This window comes from Corvus kubaryi, unplaced genomic scaffold (assembly GCF_017639235.1).
Source record: "Corvus kubaryi isolate FWS band 111438036 unplaced genomic scaffold, C.kubaryi_AGA036_p1.0 137, whole genome shotgun sequence".
In the NCBI taxonomy this organism is placed as follows: domain Eukaryota; kingdom Metazoa; phylum Chordata; class Aves; order Passeriformes; family Corvidae; genus Corvus; species Corvus kubaryi.
In genome coordinates, this window is record NW_024580671.1 from 11089071 (window position 1) to 11109261 (window position 20191).

The 20191-nt window shown below is 40.7% G+C and overlaps 1 protein-coding gene across 1 annotated transcript in view; it reads left to right on the forward strand.

Annotated features, from left to right (window-relative positions):
* Positions 1–7221, forward strand: part of PPM1H (protein phosphatase, Mg2+/Mn2+ dependent 1H) — a 41888-nt gene extending 34667 nt beyond the window's left edge. Inside the window, exon 6 of the mRNA XM_042017566.1 lies at positions 2290–7221. Within this exon, the coding sequence (XP_041873500.1) occupies positions 2290–2437 (148 nt within the window). The 3' untranslated portion in view covers positions 2438–7221. The remainder of the gene's footprint in view (positions 1–2289) is intronic.
* The last annotated feature ends 12970 nt before the right edge of the window (positions 7222–20191 follow it).

Below are 20191 nucleotides of genomic sequence, written 5' to 3' on the forward strand. Positions count from 1 at the left end.
TGCTTCATTGTGCTGGTTTTCTTGAGTATTTCACCATTTGTCTACAAGAGAATTTCTTGTTTATTAAAATTCCTTTTTTTTTATCTTCCCCTCTCCAAACATTCAGCAGCAAAAGCCAAATACAATCAAAAGCAATACTCATTCCTTTGTACTCCTTAGATGTGGGGAGTCCTTGTTAATTAGAAAAAGCAGGAAGGCAGAGTTTTCTTGCAGAATGATGGGTGTTTCTTTCTTAAATTCTGACAATAGCTGAGAAATCCTTGGGAAATATGTTCTTGCCAAAATTCACTCAGCATCAGACATGCTGTGAATAAATATTTTAGTTTCTTGCTTGCCACGTGGAGTCCTTTTGTTCCTTAGCCCTGCATCTGATTTGGAAACTGAGGAGTGCAAGGGTGTATGTTTGGTTTTTTTCCCCCTAGAAAACATGATTTCATGTTGCATTAGGACAGTAAGGGCAGTGGTTCTTGTTACATCCTGATGTTTTAGCTCGAGTTTGTGGCACAGACCGATCTCAGAACATGTGGACAGTGCACGTGTGTATGCAAGCATGTGTGTTAGATTTCATGTCTTTGGGCCCTTCACTTACTGCTAAAAGGAAATAATTTGTCAAAACTAGTGAGGCCTGGAGATTTTATCACTCAGTACCATTAGGAACAGTGGGTGCATTGCAGCTGTACAACATTACTTGAATTTGGCATCAAACCTTTTGACTAGTTAAGTGTTGGTTCATTTGCATTGAAGAAATCTATCCAGTAGAGCAAATACATCTGCTCTTGGTTCAGAGGAGTCCTCTGAGTTCAAGGCATCAAGATTCTAGACACAGAACATAATTGGGTTTTTTTTTTTCTTTTATCCCCAGAGACTGAATGAAGTCTCAGTGATAGAAATTCAAACTTAATACTGAATTCTGTGGTGAAAAGTTCTGAGGTTAGAACACTCCTGGATAATTGACAAACTTATACACGTACACAGTGCTTCTGATCAACAGAGATACTGTTCTTTCCCTTTCTACAGATGAGATCTGGGCAGATAATTTCTGGTCGAGGATCCTCCCTAGAAAAGGGAGTATTGAAATGCAAACCCTTCTTGTCCTTTCTGGTTTGGGAAACTACAGAGGTGTGCTTTAGTTCTGGAGGCCTGTGTGTGTGGCTTCATAGAGCGCTTGCATCATCCTGGAGGTTGATACTTACGCTTTTAATAGAACACATGCAGACTGGTGGTTTTTTTTCTTGTCAGAGCTTTAACTATTCAGTTAATTTTAATTATCAAATCATAGAAAAGCTTGCCTCCAACCAATCAAATACAAAATATCTTGCCTATGTGTTGGGCTGATGAAGTAAAACACATGACAGTAGCTGTTCACCCATAATGAGATTTCTTTCAGAGGAAACTTCTAAGTGAGTACACAGATGCATTGATGTAGTAGCAGCAGGTAAAGCAGTAGGGGACAACATGACAGAGCACTGTCTAAGCACCTTTTGGACTCTGACACCCTTCTGCCCCCAAGCAGCATGTGGTATTTTTTCAGGACAGAAAAATAACTCCCATAAATCCAATGCCACTCAGCCCAGCATAGGCTGGGAGTTTTGAAGTAACATGAAACTTGGTATTTCACTAAATTAAGCACTTGACCACTCACATTCATGCAGTTTTCACTGAACTCATAAAAGTGAAAGAACTGTGGGACTCTGATAATCTGACCATGTTAACTGTTCCTTTCCAGTTTCAGAATAAAAGAGCTTTAAAAATCATTTCTATGGTCAAGAAAAACAGACAAGTTAGTCTACTTTGGCTTAAAGGGAAATTTGGATTTTATTTTTCATGCTCTATTACTTGCTTTCAAATTACTTTGTTCCAGTTCATTTCTGAAACAGTTGAGCCATGTTTACCTTCAGATGTGTCAGTGAACAAGTGTGTGGTTTTCAACAAGTAGTGTTATTTGGGGTCCTCAAGTTTTCAGACTACTACTAGAAAGTCAATTTGTTAAGGCAAGTGTGTTTAATATTTTTCTGAAGACTGGTGAAGTCAGGCACTCAGAATGGCCAGTGATTTTTGATCAAGTGGTGCCTTTCAAATACTTTTACATTCTTATTCAGGATCTGTCACTGAGCTGGAAGGAGTTGCTTTGTGTATATGCCATGGCTTGTGTTTCTCCTGCCTGCTTCTAAAACACTGGGAAGCATGTCTTGGTAGGTCACAGCATTAAATCTGGCAGGCAGCAGGCTGTGAAAACCCACTTTCCTCATGGAGACAACCCTCCCTGGCTGTATTGTGCCTTTTCCACAGGTACACGCTGGCGGCACAGGACCTGGTGATGCGAGCCAGGGGAGTGCTGAAGGACCGGGGCTGGCGGATATCCAACGACAGGCTGGGCTCTGGAGACGACATCTCTGTCTACGTCATCCCTTTGATACATGGGAACAAACAGTCGTGAGAGGAGCATCAAGAGTGGTTATAGGATGGGGAACTTTTTGGGAAGGGCCTGTAAGAGACAATATGCTTTTGGTGGTCTGACCAGGACACTTCCAATTGATGTAATCTAGTCAAAACTAATGCTGGAGGGGTATTTTTCTGCCCAAAAGGTAGGGCTCTGCACATATACTGTATATGATTAAAGATAACCCTTAAGATTCCAATTTCCCTACAGAAATGGTTTTGGTGCTTAACAGGAATGGGATTTAAATGCTGCTAGCATATTATGGATTCTGTCATCCCTCTAGGTGGGGTGGGGAATTAATTTTTTTCTCAGTTTACCATGTAGCTTGAAAGAGCCATTTCAGTTGTGAAAGTAGAAGGGGGTATCAGAAGCCAAGGAGGCTCCTGAAATCCATCCCCAAATATTCAGAAGGGGGCTTGGGTCACATCTCATTTAAGAATATATATATATACATATATGACACTCAAGAGTTTTCTTCTTTCAAAAAGTTGTATTCATGGCTTACCTATGGACAACTTCAAACTCGTGTAATCCTCTGAGCCCCCATTTTCCTCTCCTGTCTCTTCTTCAGTAGACTATACCTCCTGTATTTTAGTAGGAAAACTGAAATTGGTTTCAGTGTGACTATACCTGTTTACTGCAGCTAAAACAGTCACCTGCAAAATTGTCCAGGAGAAATAGGTCACAGTCCTGTATGGCAGAATTTATTCTGGTGTGAGGAGTTACTTGTCAAGATTTCTTGTTGTGTGTATACCATGATTATACAGAGCATGCAAACTCAGCTTTATGTGATGTTTACCTGGAGGCCGTGGTTTCTTTGGGATCAGAGATTTATATTCATTGAATGGTTCTGCCTGCTTTATCCTGTTGAAAGGATCCCTGACCATAAAATTTTTGCATCAGTTGAGATTTAGTAAATTTGTTTGGGCTCCTGAGTGTGCTTTCAGTTGGACTCCTACTTGAAGTAGTGGTATTGTTCTCATGAGCAATTTGGAAGCCCAGATCATGATCTATTTCAAAGGTGTTTCACTTCTTCCTGCCTCACTTATTATTCAAGTATACCTTCACCTGCTCGACTTCAGTGATCAGAAAGGGACAGCTTAAAACTTTGTGTCGTCTTGGCATTGAGAACTGTAGTCAAAGATCACAAGATGACTTTGAAAGATACAAGCCCTTGGCTTGATTCAGCAGCTCTTTTCTTTGCAGTGAAGAAAATTTGTGTAAAACACTCTTGACGTGAAAGCAGTAGTCCAGAGAGAAACAAGTGAGCAAGTCTGCAGTGTAACCTGGCTGCCTAGTCCAGGCAGGCAGCTCTCTTACTTCACTGGCAGCAATTTAAGAGAAAACAAAATCAGGAAGTTCTAGCATACAGGCAGGTATTGGCTGGGGAGCCAACTTCCATGTCATTTGTGCCCAGAGCACATTGGTGTGGAGCTGTTCATCTGGTTTGTACTTCTTTGATAAGAAAAAAGACCAGGAGCTGACATCATTGTGGGGCACTGACTAGAGAGCTCACAAACGTTATGTCCTTCCCAAAAGAGAAAGAGATGCTGTACCCTTTGCAGACTTTCTCCTGAGCAGGTGTGGCCCAGAGAGCTTGCCAGTTCTGTGATTCATGATGTGCTCTGTAAACACGACGCAGCCTGAGTGCGGTGCAGCTGCCCAGATGCTGTATTTGACTGCATCTGGAAGTACAGTTTGGTGGATTTAAACTACTCTTCTACAAATCTCTAGACCCAGAAGAGTTTCAGGATGAAAGCAGACAATGTGGAGAGTGGAACAGCTCAAACATTGCAGCAAGCTGCATGATTTTAACCTGAAAAGTGTTCCATAGGTTCCCCAGTGCCTCATGTAATAAAGCTGCACAGAAAATGGATGGTTTATATTCTAGAGCTTCAGTATAAATCAATGGCATATCTGATTATGTGTTTTCATGCTTTCTTTCCATACTTTTTTTTCTCTTTACCTCTTTTTCTGTGTGCATCTGGGTGAAAAGAGGGGCTTGGAGTCTAGAATATTTTTCACATGGCCCTTCATATGTTTTAAAGTTTAAGCAAGAGATCTTCTCTTGCACTTTTTTTTTTTGGCCTAATAAACTGGTAAACATGCTTTTCATGCTCTGTGCAACTCCTGTTGTCTCTTCACAAATGCAGTTGTGTAGTCCTCTAGCAATTCAGATCCTCTTTCACAAAAAAATTAGTGCTGGCAGATCTGGTGAAATCATCTGAACAGGACAGATGCTGGTGCTTGCTGGTACCAACGAAAAGCCCAAGTCAAGTATTTCAGTGCTCATGCACTGTTGGTCTTCATTTGGTAACATGGTGTCAACACACATAGCAGTCACTATAAAACCATTGAGTGCAATGTGGTGGAAATAGATTTCCAGTGTAGCATTTGCCAAAATTTGAAAGTGAAACTTCAAGGCAATGGAAAAGGCACCTTCTCATTCAGGGGTGTTTTTAAACATACCCCTGAAGGGGTGGGTTAGCCAAATGCATGACTTGGTGGGAGCAAACTGGCAGGTGGCTTCTCAGAGCATGATCTGGTGGGCTGGTGAATCGGCCTGCACAGTGTTTGTTGTTCATCTGAGGTATTGCCATCAGTCAGAGCTTCTCTGCAGTGACTTGGCCCAAGGACGAGTTACGTTCACTGTCAGCCTCTCTCCCAGAAAGGGCAGAAATACAGTATCAACAGTTAACATCAATTAGCATCAATTAATGAATTCTGAGAACTTTAATAAAAGGTTTTCTACTCAGATGTATGTGACTGAAAATATGCTGTGACGCTTTCTGTTTTGCTTTTTTGCAAAGTATCTATTACACATTTGGGTGCTTTCCTCCCTGGAATGTCTGGCACATCTCTGATCCATGCATTAGTACTTGAGCTTTCACTTTTACCTGCTTTCAGTAGGAGCTTCTTGCATCCCTGAGCTGGGGTCGTGCTCTGCTTCAAGGCATGGTATAAATACATATACACACCTAAGGCTCACAGAAATAGCAGGCAGGAGTCATTTTTTGGGGAGGTATTGTGTGAGAAGCAAGAATAATTAAAAGGACTTCAAATTCTTTTTAAAGGCTGAATTACTTTGCATTACACAGCATTAGAAAACACTGATGGCAGGGAGGATCCCTGGTGCACAATGCCATTTTTTGGATGGGTGCAGGATGGGTATTGCCGTGTTCAGACTTGCAGCTGCTCTAGGGCTCAGTGAAGCTCCCAAGTTAGAAGCAGACAGCTTGTGTCCTCAAACTGGAGCAAGTTAGGCACCAAATCCAAATTTTAGATCCCTGGCATGTCATCTTAGTTACTGCCTGATGCCAGCAGTGCTCTGGGTTTTGCCAGTCAAGTTCCCTTAGTATCCAAAATTGTTTCAGCCTCAGCAGCAGAGAACCTCAGTCCTGAGTTACATCTGCATTCATACTGCTATTGCACACAATGCTCTGCCTTGCCTGTGCATAGGCACTGCTTAGAAAGTTGGGCAAATTCTTGTCCTTCCTTGGATAATGGCAAGGAAAGGCAGCAGTAATGGAGTTACCTGCAGTGTAACACTGTCTTCTCCTGCCTAGTCCCGTCCCATTTTTAGCAACTCAAAACCAAGAAGCTTTTACCATTCTCCTAGAAGTACTGTTGCAGAAAGTAGAACAGCCATTTCAGATATTTTTCTCTTGCACTACCTACAATTTTCTAACCTAAAATTTTCTTTATTTAATTTGATGAAGAAGGTGTTTAGAAATTTAATTTACAACTGATTATGTAAGGCACACAACCATCTTTTGGTGCATTAAGACAAAAATGCTTCCTTCATGAACACAAAAGTGTATTGTCTGAGAGGGCTGCTGTTCAGTGGCCTCACATTGGAGAGAGAATTTTTTTAATAAGTTCTAAAAAACAACAGGGCTAACAGGCTAAAGGAGAAGTGGGCAGAATCTGCTGTTAATAGTAGATTTCCATTTACAATTACTTCCATGTTGAAATATGATGAGAGGTTTGTGAGGTACTGTGAACTCTGTTCCCTCCAGGATGTTTCTGAAGAACTGCTCTTGATGTTTGGGCAGATTTTGGCTCTGAACTTCTGCTAGGTTTTTAAAGAACACTACATGCTTCGAGCAAATCTGCTGTGTTTCTTCCAGCCTGGGTGTTTTCCTCTTATTTTACATTTTATGTACTAATACTTTCAGCATTTTTCTATCAAATATGAGTGGCAAACTGTGTGGAATTGTTGTTCCTCCCGGACATTTTAGGTATGTAAATAGTTTTCCTCCATGTGTCTTAGATGAAGACTCAGTGATGTGGCTGTCATAGAGAGAGTGACCAAATGATGCTGTAACTGTGCTGCTGTATTTCTACCTGTGATGTACTTGAAGGAGGATGCCCTTCTCCACCTCCATGCTCATTCTGTTTTCTTTTTTTTTCTTTTTTATCCATTGCTGTTGGTGCTCTTTCATAGGCATCTTATTTTGATTTTTTTTAATAGCTGCCACATTTTTCTTTCCTTCAATGGGCACTTCATCTTAATATCTTAATTTGAGATCTGTACAACTGTCTGGGGTTTGTATGTCCTGAAGAAAGGAGGACCTGCTGGAGGAAGATTATTTTGGACCAATGTACTTCTGCTTTGTGACTGTGAAATGTTAATCTTTTTGTAATCTAAGAACAAAAAATGTTTAGTAAAGGGATATATTTTGTGTTTTTTGAAACTTTTCAGTGCAATGAACAAAAGAGGAGGATACTGAAGAAGTGTATGTGCAAAATTTTAAAATAAAATTTTAAATTATATATTATATATATCCATCTAGATGTATAATCGTTATTATTCTGCCTTTGTCATGAACATTCCCTGAGTCTCTTTATGTGTATTACTAATTGTGCAATGTGGACAAGTAGCACACTCTGCTTTACAAGGGAAGAGAACTGATGATTCACTGACAAAAGGTCTCACTGTTGAGTTAGTGAAGTAAATTCCTGTGAGGTGCATTAGTGTATGGGTTGATGTGGAAGAGTTCAGCTGTAGGATAGCTGTGAGAGCTTTGTGCTGCCATCAGATCATGATTCATTGCTCAGACTGCCAGTTGCCGTGTTGTGACTCAGTGAAGAGCTATGCAAAGTGATCCAGTACCAGCTCTCTGAGGCATTGGGTGTAATTCTGGAAATGACAACACAGTTGGAGTAAGTTTTCTGTCATCCTCACTTCCTTAGGAATCACTGTCTTAAATTCTGCTCTGAGTTTATGTTTAAGGGTGAATTCATAGATTCCACTGAAGCTAGGTCTCATGGTTATTTAGTAACCCACAGTGCTTTTGCAGGTACTGAAGATGCAGGAACAAACACCAGCCTCGCCCTGTACCAGCGCAGCCACAGACAATGCCACCTGGGTTACCAGCAAGAGAATGAAAACTGGGCACTTATCTACTCATTATATTTTGAAATATTGCATTGCAGCACAAGTGGTTCTCCTGCTTCCTATTTCACCTCATGCTTGGTAAAAGAGCAGTGAAAACATCTGTTCTAGTGCTACTCCAGTTTTTAAAGTGCTGCACGTGCCCATTGTATCCACTGAGCACAATGGAGGGTGCAGAGAGAGGTAGTGTGTTACTTTCACTCTTGCTTCACTACTCTCCCCTTAAGTCCTACAGTTTATTACTGCAGTCCAACCTCAGTGTCAAGTTTAAAATTGCTGTGCAAATAAAACTTCAGTACTGCTTTGCCTGGCTTGCTGGTGTCAGCTGAATAATAGGTGTTGGTAGCATGCAGTGACGGGGAACTGTTGCACACCAACTGAACCTAAAGGACCTTGTTCCACATCATCCTCTTGCTTTTGCATTTCCTATGCCCTAAATTCTGTAAGCTTGTAGATCAAGTAAGGCTTGTTATTTTAAATTTTTTTAGGTGATCCATACAACTCTTAAAATTTGGACATCAGTTTCTGTAATTCATGTAGGAAATAAATCAGTGCTTTGCCAAATAATCCATGCATGTATCCTATTGAATGTACTCAGTTAACTAAAGTGACGTAAGAGAACAATCCCAGTTATTTATTGTATTTTGTACAGTTTCTGTAAAACCAAGGCCTGAAATTTTGTCTTCTTAATGTATCCTGGTAGAGCAATGTACTTTCACAGAAAGTTGACTTCTTTATGCTTTTACACAGTGGTTTTTACTGATTCCAGAGTTTCTCTCATGCTTTCCAGGAAGGCTTATATAAATCAAAGTTTTTGCACATCCTGTTCTAGTTAGGAGGAAGGATGAAGGGTTTTTTTTTAAATCCTCCACTTTGCAAAACAAGGGATTTTTGGGGATGTTAAAATTATTTCAGGGGAAATGGTGCTTTGAGGGCGAGATTGTTGAAAAGGAATTTGATGAAGGTAGACAGAATGTGTCTACAGGTAGATAAAGACACCCTATTTGGAGACTTAATAATCTAAGAACAATTAGTCATAAATTTGAAGCTGTAGCAATAGTCCACAGCACTCTGCCACAAAATAGTAAGGGGAGAGGGAGGTAGCTGCAGCAGAAGGAATAATTAGATCTTTACTGTAGCTAACTTAAGACTGATTATTTAGATGCATAGACATAGAAGATCTCTGAACCTTCATGAATTTGTGATCACCTAATACTAGAATTACGTTGTTTTTCTTATGTGTTTTAGTCTGTAATTTCTTGGCCTCTAAAGAGTCATAGTGTCCCTCATCTTGACCACAAGCATTTATTAGCTTAAGCAACAGAAATCAATCCCTCAATGTTTTCCTCTGTCAAGATGGCACTACAACCAGCTGTAATGGTTTCGTGTTTTCCATGAGCTTCTCAGTCATCCCTGGATTTACAAGTCTGTTGGTTGGGTGTTCTGCTTGTCTGTGGTCAAGAACTTTCCCAACAGACTGTACTCCAACAGAGCATCTTCCTGGCTTATTTATGCTATGGGGTGGTATTTTTCCTTCCTTTCCTCCCCTTACTATGCCCCTCTGATTTAAAACATTTTGGAGTAGTTAACTGCTGTTTGAGATGTGCCACTGTGTCCTTGGCAATCCACCTCCTCCCACCACTTGCTTCCTGCAGGTGCTGACAGCATCACCAGCAACGCAGGAATGCTGGTAGCTAAAAGGAAAACTCATAGAAGGGGAAATGATTTCTTCACTATCCTAACATTGCTCATTACTTCAAAATTGAAATTTATATGCCTGTAATATTTTAATTCTCCTATTTGAAAGGAGAAACTTCCATGGTTTTTAAGTTGGTTTTAGAAGGCTCAACTTTTTGAGCCATTGTTACCCCAATTCTTTGGCTCAGTAATTCTCCAGGAAAACTACTCCTTGGCAAATTAAGAGCTGTCTGGAAGATCCAAAGGTTGTCACACAAGCTCAAATATAGCATTTAGCTTCTCATATGGTAGTCATTTTGTATTTCTGTAATTGCTACAACTTTTGGGGGACTAAGCAAAGAACCTGAAATTTTGCTATTTTTGCGTTAGAAAGGTAAAACTTAAGGATATGGAAATTCTGCAAGATATCCATGAGTAAAATTACAAGGAAAGATTCTGTTTTCCCATGAGAGCTACTGTGGAAGACAAACGACTAGGCAGTCACCTCATGAAACAGCACAAATTGTTCCTAAATGGAGACCATTTCTCTGCCCAGTATAATATTCAATAAAACTCAAGGATGTAAAAGGAGCTGACAGCCCTGCAGTCATTTCAGTCTGTTCAGAATTTAGACTGACCCTGCCCATCCAGATCTCTTAAATGTGTATTAGTTTAATTTTTAATCCTGCAGCCCTTTGTGGCAGATGTGGGCTGAGGCAGCTGTTTCAGGGTATGGTGCAGTATCACAGCACATACTGGGACGGGCAAGAGGAGACAGGGAGAAGCCAAACCCAGCTGCAGTTATCCAGGATCTAGAAGCAGACAAACCAGTTATTTAAAGAGGGAATTGCCAAAGAATGCACAAAGAGCAGGGAATTCCTGCAGACATGAGCGGTTTAGGCCTTAATTCTGAAAAATCCTCTTGTCCCCATGTTGTGCCTGTTTACTTTCATTCCTGGATTGGTACTACAGCTAATTGCACCAAATGTCTTATTTCTTGCCATCCGCCAGCTTTCCCTAGAGCTTTGTCTGCCAAATGTCAACTGCATCTCATCTAGCTGAGATCAAGGTACTCCACGAACAAGCTCCTAATACAAAGTTCTTATGCTGCGTTTTCTGAGGATTGTGTTCACTGTGCTCCCAATTAAAAAAATAAATTTACTTTGCTGGTCTTTGCGCCCCCCTCTTAGTGCTTGTTTTTCACCAGCACTCATGCAATTGAATTTTACATCTGGGAATTTAGAATATGTTAAAAGAGCTGGAACATCATTCTTACTCCTTGTCTGCTTGAACACCAGCATAGAAGCAGTTTAAATGAACCAGACAAGAATCAAAACACAAGTTTCAAACTCAGTTTCATGTCCAGACATATAAGTATTCTGTGAATGGGAAAAATATAAAACACAATGCTGAGACGGTAAATCTTGCTGTGGTTACATTTTTTTAAGAGGGGTGTTTTAGGGAATGTCTGTTTAGTGCCAAAAAAAAAAAAAAGAAAAGAGGGAAAAAAAGAAAAATATTTACTGTTATATAAAATTTCCCAGTCATTCTTTTCTGCTACTGCTCCTGCAAGGTTTCCCTGGTGCTGGCTTCATTAGGAAGGCTGGTAGCCAGGGTCTTGGGTACTCAGTCAATTAGAAAATGGGAATAAACACCCAACAAACCTGGAGTCTTGAGGTCAGCTGTACTGCACAGAGTTCTAATAAATAAGCTTTTGTAGAATATAAAAACTGAAAATACATAATTATATGTAGTTACACACACACATACATATATGTATGTATAGGAAAAATTAATAACTAACTTTGAACAGCAACAAAGAAGATACCTGTTTCTCCAGGCACCTCATACTCAATGGAGACAAAATCGAGTTTTAAACACTGAGCTAGGAACAACTCGATTTTGTTCATTCTTTGGAGGATTCAACAGCTACCTTTGTACTGAAAAGCTGCATCTCTCCACAACTACTGGGAATGCATCAAACTATGGCTGTCAGTCAGCCTGGGCCAGTGAAGCCACCTGCCCCTGACAACCAGCAGCCTCCTGGTGATGAGTTGAGCCTACACCTTGTGAGGACCTGCAAGGTTAAGCAATGGCTAAAGAGACGACATGAACATCTAAGGGATAAATCCCTCAGGATATAGGCTCCTTTCTTTTTTTGTTTTCCTTTCCTTTCTTGTTGGACTAGGGGATGAATGCTTTTATTTGCACAACACCCAAACCAAGGCTCAAGAGCATGAACACCAACCCTTGTAAACCTCTCAGTAGAGTCACTGCTCCTCCACTCAGGAAAATGGAAAATAAAATGACTCATCTCTCTTTCTGCTCTGGAAACAGGCAAAGAGAGAAAAGCATGGTTTTGCCTACAGTCAAGAACCAGCACAGCTGCTGCACTTCAGGTCATGGGCTGCCTCACAAATAGAGCTTGGTAGAGAGATTTGAGGTTTTGGGGGTCTCCTCCTTGTTGTACTGGGCTATAGTTGGCATTTAACAATGTTGGCTGTTGTCTTGCAACAGCTGAGGTGGATTTTGTTGCTATTCACCCATCCAGTATTGCTCTTAAAAACAAATGTGCTGAGGTTTCTAGAGAAATAGTTATTATTTTTTAAATTCATCTAGGGCCACAGTGTGATGATTGCATGCCAGCCTCCCCCAGACACTGGTCACACTCTCCCCTTGCCCTCCCCAGTAATATAACGTGCTGTGTGCAATGAGCTGCTTGCTCCAATGGAGGTGATTCATTTCCAAGAGGCATATTTGTAGGAGAAAAATGCTTTGAGGGTGTTGCTGTGGCTCTGTGTGACCTGCATTGGGGATGAAGTAGAAACCTCAACATTGCAGACATACCCAGGATCATGTTCACAAGGGTAGCAGTGGGGGAAGGATGTGAGCAGAGCATGAGCAGCTCTCTTGCGTCATGTGAAAATTAATAGCAATTCAGGAAAAGGAGTAGGAAATTAATAAGGCAGTAAAGATTTTTCAAAATTGGTCACAAACCATTGGTTTATCCCTTGAAAAGCTTAGTTGCAAGGATTCTCTCCTCCCTTTGTCCCCCTATCTCTTTCAATAATCATCCTTCTTCATGCAAATATAGATGGAAAGGGGGGAACAGTGAAAGGTTAAAATGGAAGCAGGCTATCTTTCATCAACATGGTAATTTCGCTGCTTGGCTCAATGCCAAGCGCTTACTGCAGCCACTAGCTGCCATTCCAACATGAGTGAAAGGATCTTTAATAAGAGTGTAAATAAAAGCCAGGCTGAGAAATGAGTTTTCCATCCCAGCAATCACTGGCCTAACCTCGGCTGTAAATAGTCTCTCAGAGCAGCACAGATGGAGTACCAGCACCTGGGGATCAAGGCAATCTCTGCACAGTGCAATTTAAACAGCTGGGTACAATTGAAACACGAATTAGCAGGGATAGATGGAGGGATTCCATTTTGTGTGCTAGGTAAAAACAAATAATTCAGTCCTTTTTCCCCTTTTTAAAAAAAGGTGGTGTATGGGGGGAGAACTTTTGACATGATCTTGTGGGAGGTGCTCATTGCTGCAGCTGTGAGGTTAATTTAACCATGAGAATTTCCCACAAGGTGCTGTAAAAACAGAGCCCTAATTTATGATCATTGATTTAACAGCTCGAAAGTGATTTATCTGACCTCAGTAAAGATAGTGAGGACACCAGAAGAACGATCGGTCATCCTGGGCTTTGTGTGGCTGTGATTGGCCTTATTAATTTAGAGCAGAAGGTCTGTTTCAATGTCTTATTGAGACAGTCAAAGGCAGTTGGCAACTGAACCATTTTAAATACTTTTTTTTTTTAAGCATTACTAATGCTGCTAAGAACTAAGAATTTATTCCACATGGAAAATATTCTCATTAGTTAAGAAATGGTAAGGCTTCATTTAGAACTATACAGAAACAGACACCTGGTCTTGGATTTGCAATTTGTTTTTTCTTAAGTAATTTTTTTACTGTTGTTGGGAATCTAAAGCACACTGTGAAATGGAATTGTTAAGCATTACAGTAAATGAGAAATAGCTTTGCAAGAGATAAAAGAGGTTGGCACAAGGGATTGCTGGCTCTTGCTCTTTTTAAGGGTAGATTTCAGAAACACCTAAACACATATTTTACTATTTTTATCATTCAGTCGTCTTTATGGAAGTTATAGAGCTTATTTGTTGACAAGTAAATATATCTAGGTTTCATTTCAGAAGAATATGCTTTTGGTTAAAAGGGGTGTAGCATCCACTACTGAAATGTCACAACTGAGTGATAGAATTTCTTCACAAAAATAAGAGCAGAAAGGACGAAAGGCAAAGGGAAAGGTGACTTACTCTCTCTCTCCAGAAAGAACAACTCTTTTTGAGGAGTGTGAAATGAAATTCAAGTGCTTTAAAAGTTTACCTGAACTAGAAAATTTGAATACAGAATAAAGTGTATTTGCACAAGTGTGTGCACCTGCACAAAAATCAGCCAGGAGGTGTGTGATTAGGAGCGCTAACCAGGAAAATGGGCTGGAAACAGTACTTACCAATTTCTCTGACCACCTGGACTGATGTGTGGTGGGGTTAAATGGCACTGATTTGTATGGCTCTGCATTTCATTCACCACTGGATCATGCCCAGCTTTAAAGCCCATCTACAAAGATCTCAGTAATTGTCTTTTCAAGGTGGGAGACAGAAATGCTGCAGGTTGGGATTTCATCCATGGGGGATGAATGCTTGCAGTCATTTTGCTGTCCTGGTGACATGCTATCTGACCTGAAACTAAGATAGTCCACTTAATCTCCATACAACAGGGGGAAAACCAGAAAACAATATTTCAGCCCTTCGAAATATGAAATAATAACAGTAATTTTCAGAAGTGAAAAGACTTGGACAATAGAATAAATTATGATGTATGTAAAGCTTCCACAAAAATCTCATACACATTGTCATGAAATTGAAGAATAAATTCACAAACAGCTATAAATCTCACTGAAAGGTTTGAGGGACCAATGGTACCTATAAAACCAACCCTCAAACCCCATACAAATAAAGCTGAAGCCCATGTTAGTGTCCTGAAGAATACAGAAAGTTTTATGCCAGCCTGAGCATCTTCTTCTACTTATTAATCAATAAGTAGCACACTAAAATATTTCCACACACTATTTTTACCTGTGACAAAGATGTCCTAAAAAATAAAATAAACCTTCAGAATACTGACCTGCATCTTTGTTCATCCCAAAATAATGCTACGTATTTCTTCCCTCTTAAGTCCCATTCTGGATGGGTTCAAATCTGCTTCTGGAAAATTACAAATAAGCATCCTCAACAGCACAGGCATCACAAACACTTTGGAAGAAATCACTGCTTCTTAGCAAGTGGTTTGCATTTTTTTTCCCTATCCCTTAATTGCCACAGACTTATCCTAACCCTTGACATGATGGCACACATAGATGTAAATGAATCTTACAGGTTAGTTTAAAAGCACAGTTATTTTTCATCTCAAAAACAACAACTTAAAAGACATTCCCTTTTAGGGGCTATAGTTCACATGACATCCTGGAATACTGTTCATCTCAGACTTCTCTTGTTTAATATTCTTAAGGAAGGCTTAATTGGCATCTCAGGATCTAAACTATGATGAGACTTGTTTACTGCTGAAGCACAAGCAGTACAGGACTAAAATCTAGAATATACAGATTCACTTGGTTGGGGTAGGGGTTTTTTTGGGGTTTTTTTTGGGGGTTTTTTTTGGGGTTTTTTTTTGTTAATAAAAAAAATCTCCGTTACTGCATTCACAAAAATATTCCTGCTTAACAAGAAACAGACAACGTGAGAGGACTGAACCTTTGGAAAAAATGTTAATAACTGATGAGCCCTACAAGGTGCTCTTTTACACATCGTCCTCCTCCATTTCTTTGAACTCCTAAGAACTATTTTCATGAAAAGGTGTCTTTAATTACTGCAAGAGTGATCTGCAGACAAATATGCTCAAGTGCCAATGTGTTTACCATTAAGACATGGAAAGAGATATTCCCTTTCTTTGATGCTACTTGACCTCCTCAGCTCTGGATCAACCCACTCCCAACAACAAAGACCAGAAGCAGACTTCTCTTGGAAAACACTAGAAGGAAATCACTGACTGCCCAAGGCTGCGATTAAAGCCACTCATATAGTTGCATAAAAAACACAACAAAAACTGGTGTTGCAAGTCTCTTAAAAAGTACCCACAGGTTAGGAAAGGACACTGCTTGGGGGTTTGCTGGGCTTGGATTATGTAGCATGACCAGGAAAAGCCTGGTTCTGCCTAAGGAGTGCACAGCACAAACAGAACAGGCTTCAGGAGCACCTCAATCCTCCAGTCAAAACACCACACATCTTACTGCTAAGTATCCTGCCCACAGAAATGCATGACCTACACCTGAGAATTAAAATCACAAGCTAAAAGCACTGCATGCAGTGACATGTGGAGGAGCACAGGCACGAGGAAGCGTTTGCAGTGAGGCGGCAGCGTGCGCGCTCGGTGACACCCTCCACTGTGGGCACACGAGTCCCAGCGTGAGCCCACCCAGCACTGCAGGGCACAGGCAGAGGCACAGGCAAAAGCCACCGTGGGAGACCAGCCACCACCATGGGGGCAGAGCACCGGCAGCAGAGGAGCCACAGAAACTCAAAACAAATCTGCCTGGGACGGCAGGCTGTGGGTGCGCTGCTCTGCGTACGAAGGTCTACAGCTAACTCTGGCAGCTGAAGTGAATGTTGTGCTCACCTTCGCTTCAGTGCTAAGAAAACTGCTGGAAAGAAGCTCATGGAACTGAATTAGGATACCGGTGGGGTGGGGGGTTGTTTGTTTACCTTTGCAGAAGTTTTAACATTACTTGAGATCTCCTGGAGAAAGGATTGGGCCCAATAACTTCCATCCTGACTTGGTCTTCAAAAAAACCCTGTTTATTATCAGTCAGGTGTACAGCATATTGCTTATAAATGCAGAGGTAAGAGAAAGCCTCCAAGTAGTTTCAAAGCTGCAAGACCATAAGGAAAGTCCTTTGCGAAGTTCCATTTTGCTCCCACACTGGCAACTTTATTGCCATCCATAGATCTATGAGAGGAGGGGTTAGCAGAAGTTTGCTAGAGAGAGTATAAATCATCAGTTGCTTGTGTGCAAATGCACGATGCTGCAGTACACAACTGGCTGGGGATTGGAAAAGTGAGGGTTTGTGAGGTCAAAGATGTATGATCAACCTTGCTTATCTTCAGGTTAAAGATGCTGACTCCACCTCGTATGCAAAGAACTATATGCTGGATTACAGCTATTACTGACAGGTGTAAAAGTGGTACAGAATATATGTTTGAGTTATGCATAAAAACAGTCTTGTAGATGAGAAGAAGGAAGTGGAATGTATTTGTGTAACAGAAAAATGCTGAATACTGTATTGCCTGCTTTCAGCCTCCTTCCTATGGAAAGGAACTAATTGCTTATTTTCATCAGTGGTAAATACAGTCAGAGTTATTTAACTTAAATTTCAGCCTTTAGTGGAAACATATTTCATCTGTACTGTTACTATTGCTACCATCATTGCATTCATAGTAATTTCTTGTGGCTGGTGTTGGGTCACCTTCTGTCATCTGCACTGATGGGCACAGATAGACAAGTGAGCTTTCAAGAAATTGCTCAGAAGAATAAAATTTGTGAAGTCATAATGTCAAAATAATTACCCTGTGTTCTTAAAAATTGCACTTCATAAAAGAATTTCCATGAAACAGTCTTGTTCTCAACACATTCTCTTTTCTCCTAACAGCAGAATTTTCATTTTTAAAATAGGCTATTTGTATATATGTTGATCATGCACCACTGCTGAGAAACCCTATGCTAGTTTTTAGCACACTTTCTGTAGATACTTAGCTGGGGATGAGCAGTAGTCCTTTAAAACTGGGACCAAGAATGATTCATGTGTGCATGCCATTAGTTTGGCAAAGTTCTAGAGTCTCCTGTGTTTTTCTTACACTGCCATTTCCTCTGGAGTTGTGCCTATAGGACGATTTCTCCTGTGGATTTTAATGTAACCGATGAGATTGAGCTCTTACAGCCCTTCCACTAGCAGGCTCTCTTCTTTACAGAGCTCTTTAGATAAAGCCATAATTTTTTCAGAAACTTAACATTTCTAATTTTTCTTCCTGTTGGTTAAATCTGGATGAAATATGCCAATGAATTCAAGGAAAGATTAGCAGATATTAGCACAATCACATGAACCTTTTTTTCTTAAAAAGTCAGGTTAAAAGTGTTCAGCCATAGCAAAGTAATTGGTTAAAAAAGCAAGTGAAATTACGTTATAAAGCAGAACAAGCTTTTGAGTAAGAAAGAACAACAAAGAAGCATGTGACTATGGATTTACTTTACCTTTCTGTTTCAAGAGACATGAGGAAGGCTGAAATGCTAAAAACTACCCAGCTGCAATGTTAAGTGTGTAACAGTGACACGACACTACAAAATGGCAGTTGACAAAAAGAAGTTGTCATAAGACAGAATCAAGAGAAACAGTTAGAGACCATCTTGATAAACATTTAAGACCATACAATAGGAAGGGGCTCTTGGAAACCCGTATTTTATTCCTCAATGGTTTTACAACTGTCTCACATAAGTCTTCTCGCGTGGGGGTTTTTTGCCTCAGCAGTCTGCCTAGGATGACTGTTGCTATAACAGCACTCTCTGTCTCTTTCTCCATGCCATACTCTGTGATGAGCCTTCACATCCTATGCCCTTCCATGTGTTCGTGTAGTCATGGTTCGTACACAAATGTAGCTCTATCTCAACTTTATTGCCCACTGCATGGGTCTAAACTGAATCTCAGAAAGTATCTATACTTAGCATATCCGTTATGGAAGATTCTTTTTCTGTACTGTTCTCAGTAATCCATCGATCTTAGCACCAACTCTTGAGTCATCTCTTGATCATCACACTTTTACCCTTCCTTCTTCAGGAAATGGGAAAACTCCACTTGAATTTTCTAGGAAATATGTACACTTCTGTTCACTGGGTCATTGTAAGTTTCAGATCCAAATCTTTAATTTTTGTCTTAGAAAACACGCTTCCAGATCCATTATCATGACAGCCTACCCATTTTTCTTCAGAAAGGAGCACCAGTTACATCATGTCTTGGGAACAGACACAACTAAGCTAGCTGATGCAAATTGACCAAAGAGATATTTCATACCCTATGTTAGTTCAGTTATAAAAACTGAGAAAACAAGCAGGAAGGGGGGCATTCATTATTCACAATGTTTACCTTTCGGGGCAACCCCTATGTGTGCTGAAGCCCCGGTTCCTGGGAAGGGCCAGACATTGCTTGCTGATGGGAAATAGAGAATAAAAATACATTTTTTCCTCTTTGCTTGTGTACACGCAACCTTTTGCTTTTGCTTTATTAGACTGTCAACCTACAAGCTGTTTTTCATCTTATTCTCTCCCCTGTCCAAGTGAGAAGGGGGAGTGATAGAGTGACTTGGTGAGCATCTGGCATCAGCCAAGGTTTACCCACCACAGAGAAGTAAAGAAAATAGCAATATTTAACTGCAATTACCCAGTATCTTTTCTACATAATCAGATTAGGTAAGCTCAGAGAGTTTTGAGAAAGGGCAAGTACATAAACAACTTCAAAATGCATGTATAAGTGTTTACAGTTCAGCATTTCTTATGAAATACTAAGCTTACTGCCAGAGTTTCAAGCACCAGTAGGACAATAATTAAGTAATAATCAACTTGGTCATCAGAACCTAAGTGCAACTAACTAAACTTTCTTTCTTTGAAGGGGAAAAACTTGAGAGAGAGAAGAAAATACTGCTATTAGTATAAACTGTAAGAAGATTTAGAAATGTGTTCTACTAGAATACATTCCTACAACACACTTCCCTATGTAGTCATTAACAGTTGGGGGTTGGTATAGGGAAGATGAGATTTTTACCAGCATTATTTGAAATATAAAGAAGTCTAGTCACTACAAACTCAATACCACATTGATAAACAATCACAGAATTATCTAGATTGGATGAGACCTATAACATCATCAAGTCCAACCTTTGACAGATCACCACCCTGTCAACTAAACCGTAGCACTAAGTGCCATGTCTAGTCATTTCTAGAACACTTCCAGGTATGGTGACTCAATCACTTCCCTGAGCAGTCTGTTCCAATGCTTAATGACCCTTTCCATGAAGAAATTCTTCCCAGTGTCCAACCTGAACCTCCCCTGGCACAGCTTGAGGCTATGTCCTCTCTTCCTGTCACTTGTTGCCTGGGAGAAGAGGCCGACCTCCACCTGGCTCCTGTCTGGCAGTTGTTGAATGATAAGGTCACCCCTGAGCCTCCTTTTCTCCAGGCTAAACCCCCCAGTTCTGTCAGCTGCTCCTCATCAGACTTGTGCTCCAGACCCTTCCCCTTCTCTGGACTCGCTCCAGTCCCTCCATGTCCTTCTTGTAGTGACGGGCCAGAACTGGACCCAGCACTTGAGGTGTGGCCTCACCAGTGCTGAGTACAGAGGGACAGTCACTGCCCAGGTCCAGCTGGCCATGCTATTGCTGATACAGGACAGGATGCCATTGGCCTTTTTTGCCACCTGGGCACATGGTGGCTCATGTTCAGCTGCCTGTTGACCAGCACTCCCAGGTCCTTTTCCACTGAGCAGCTTTCAGCATGTCTT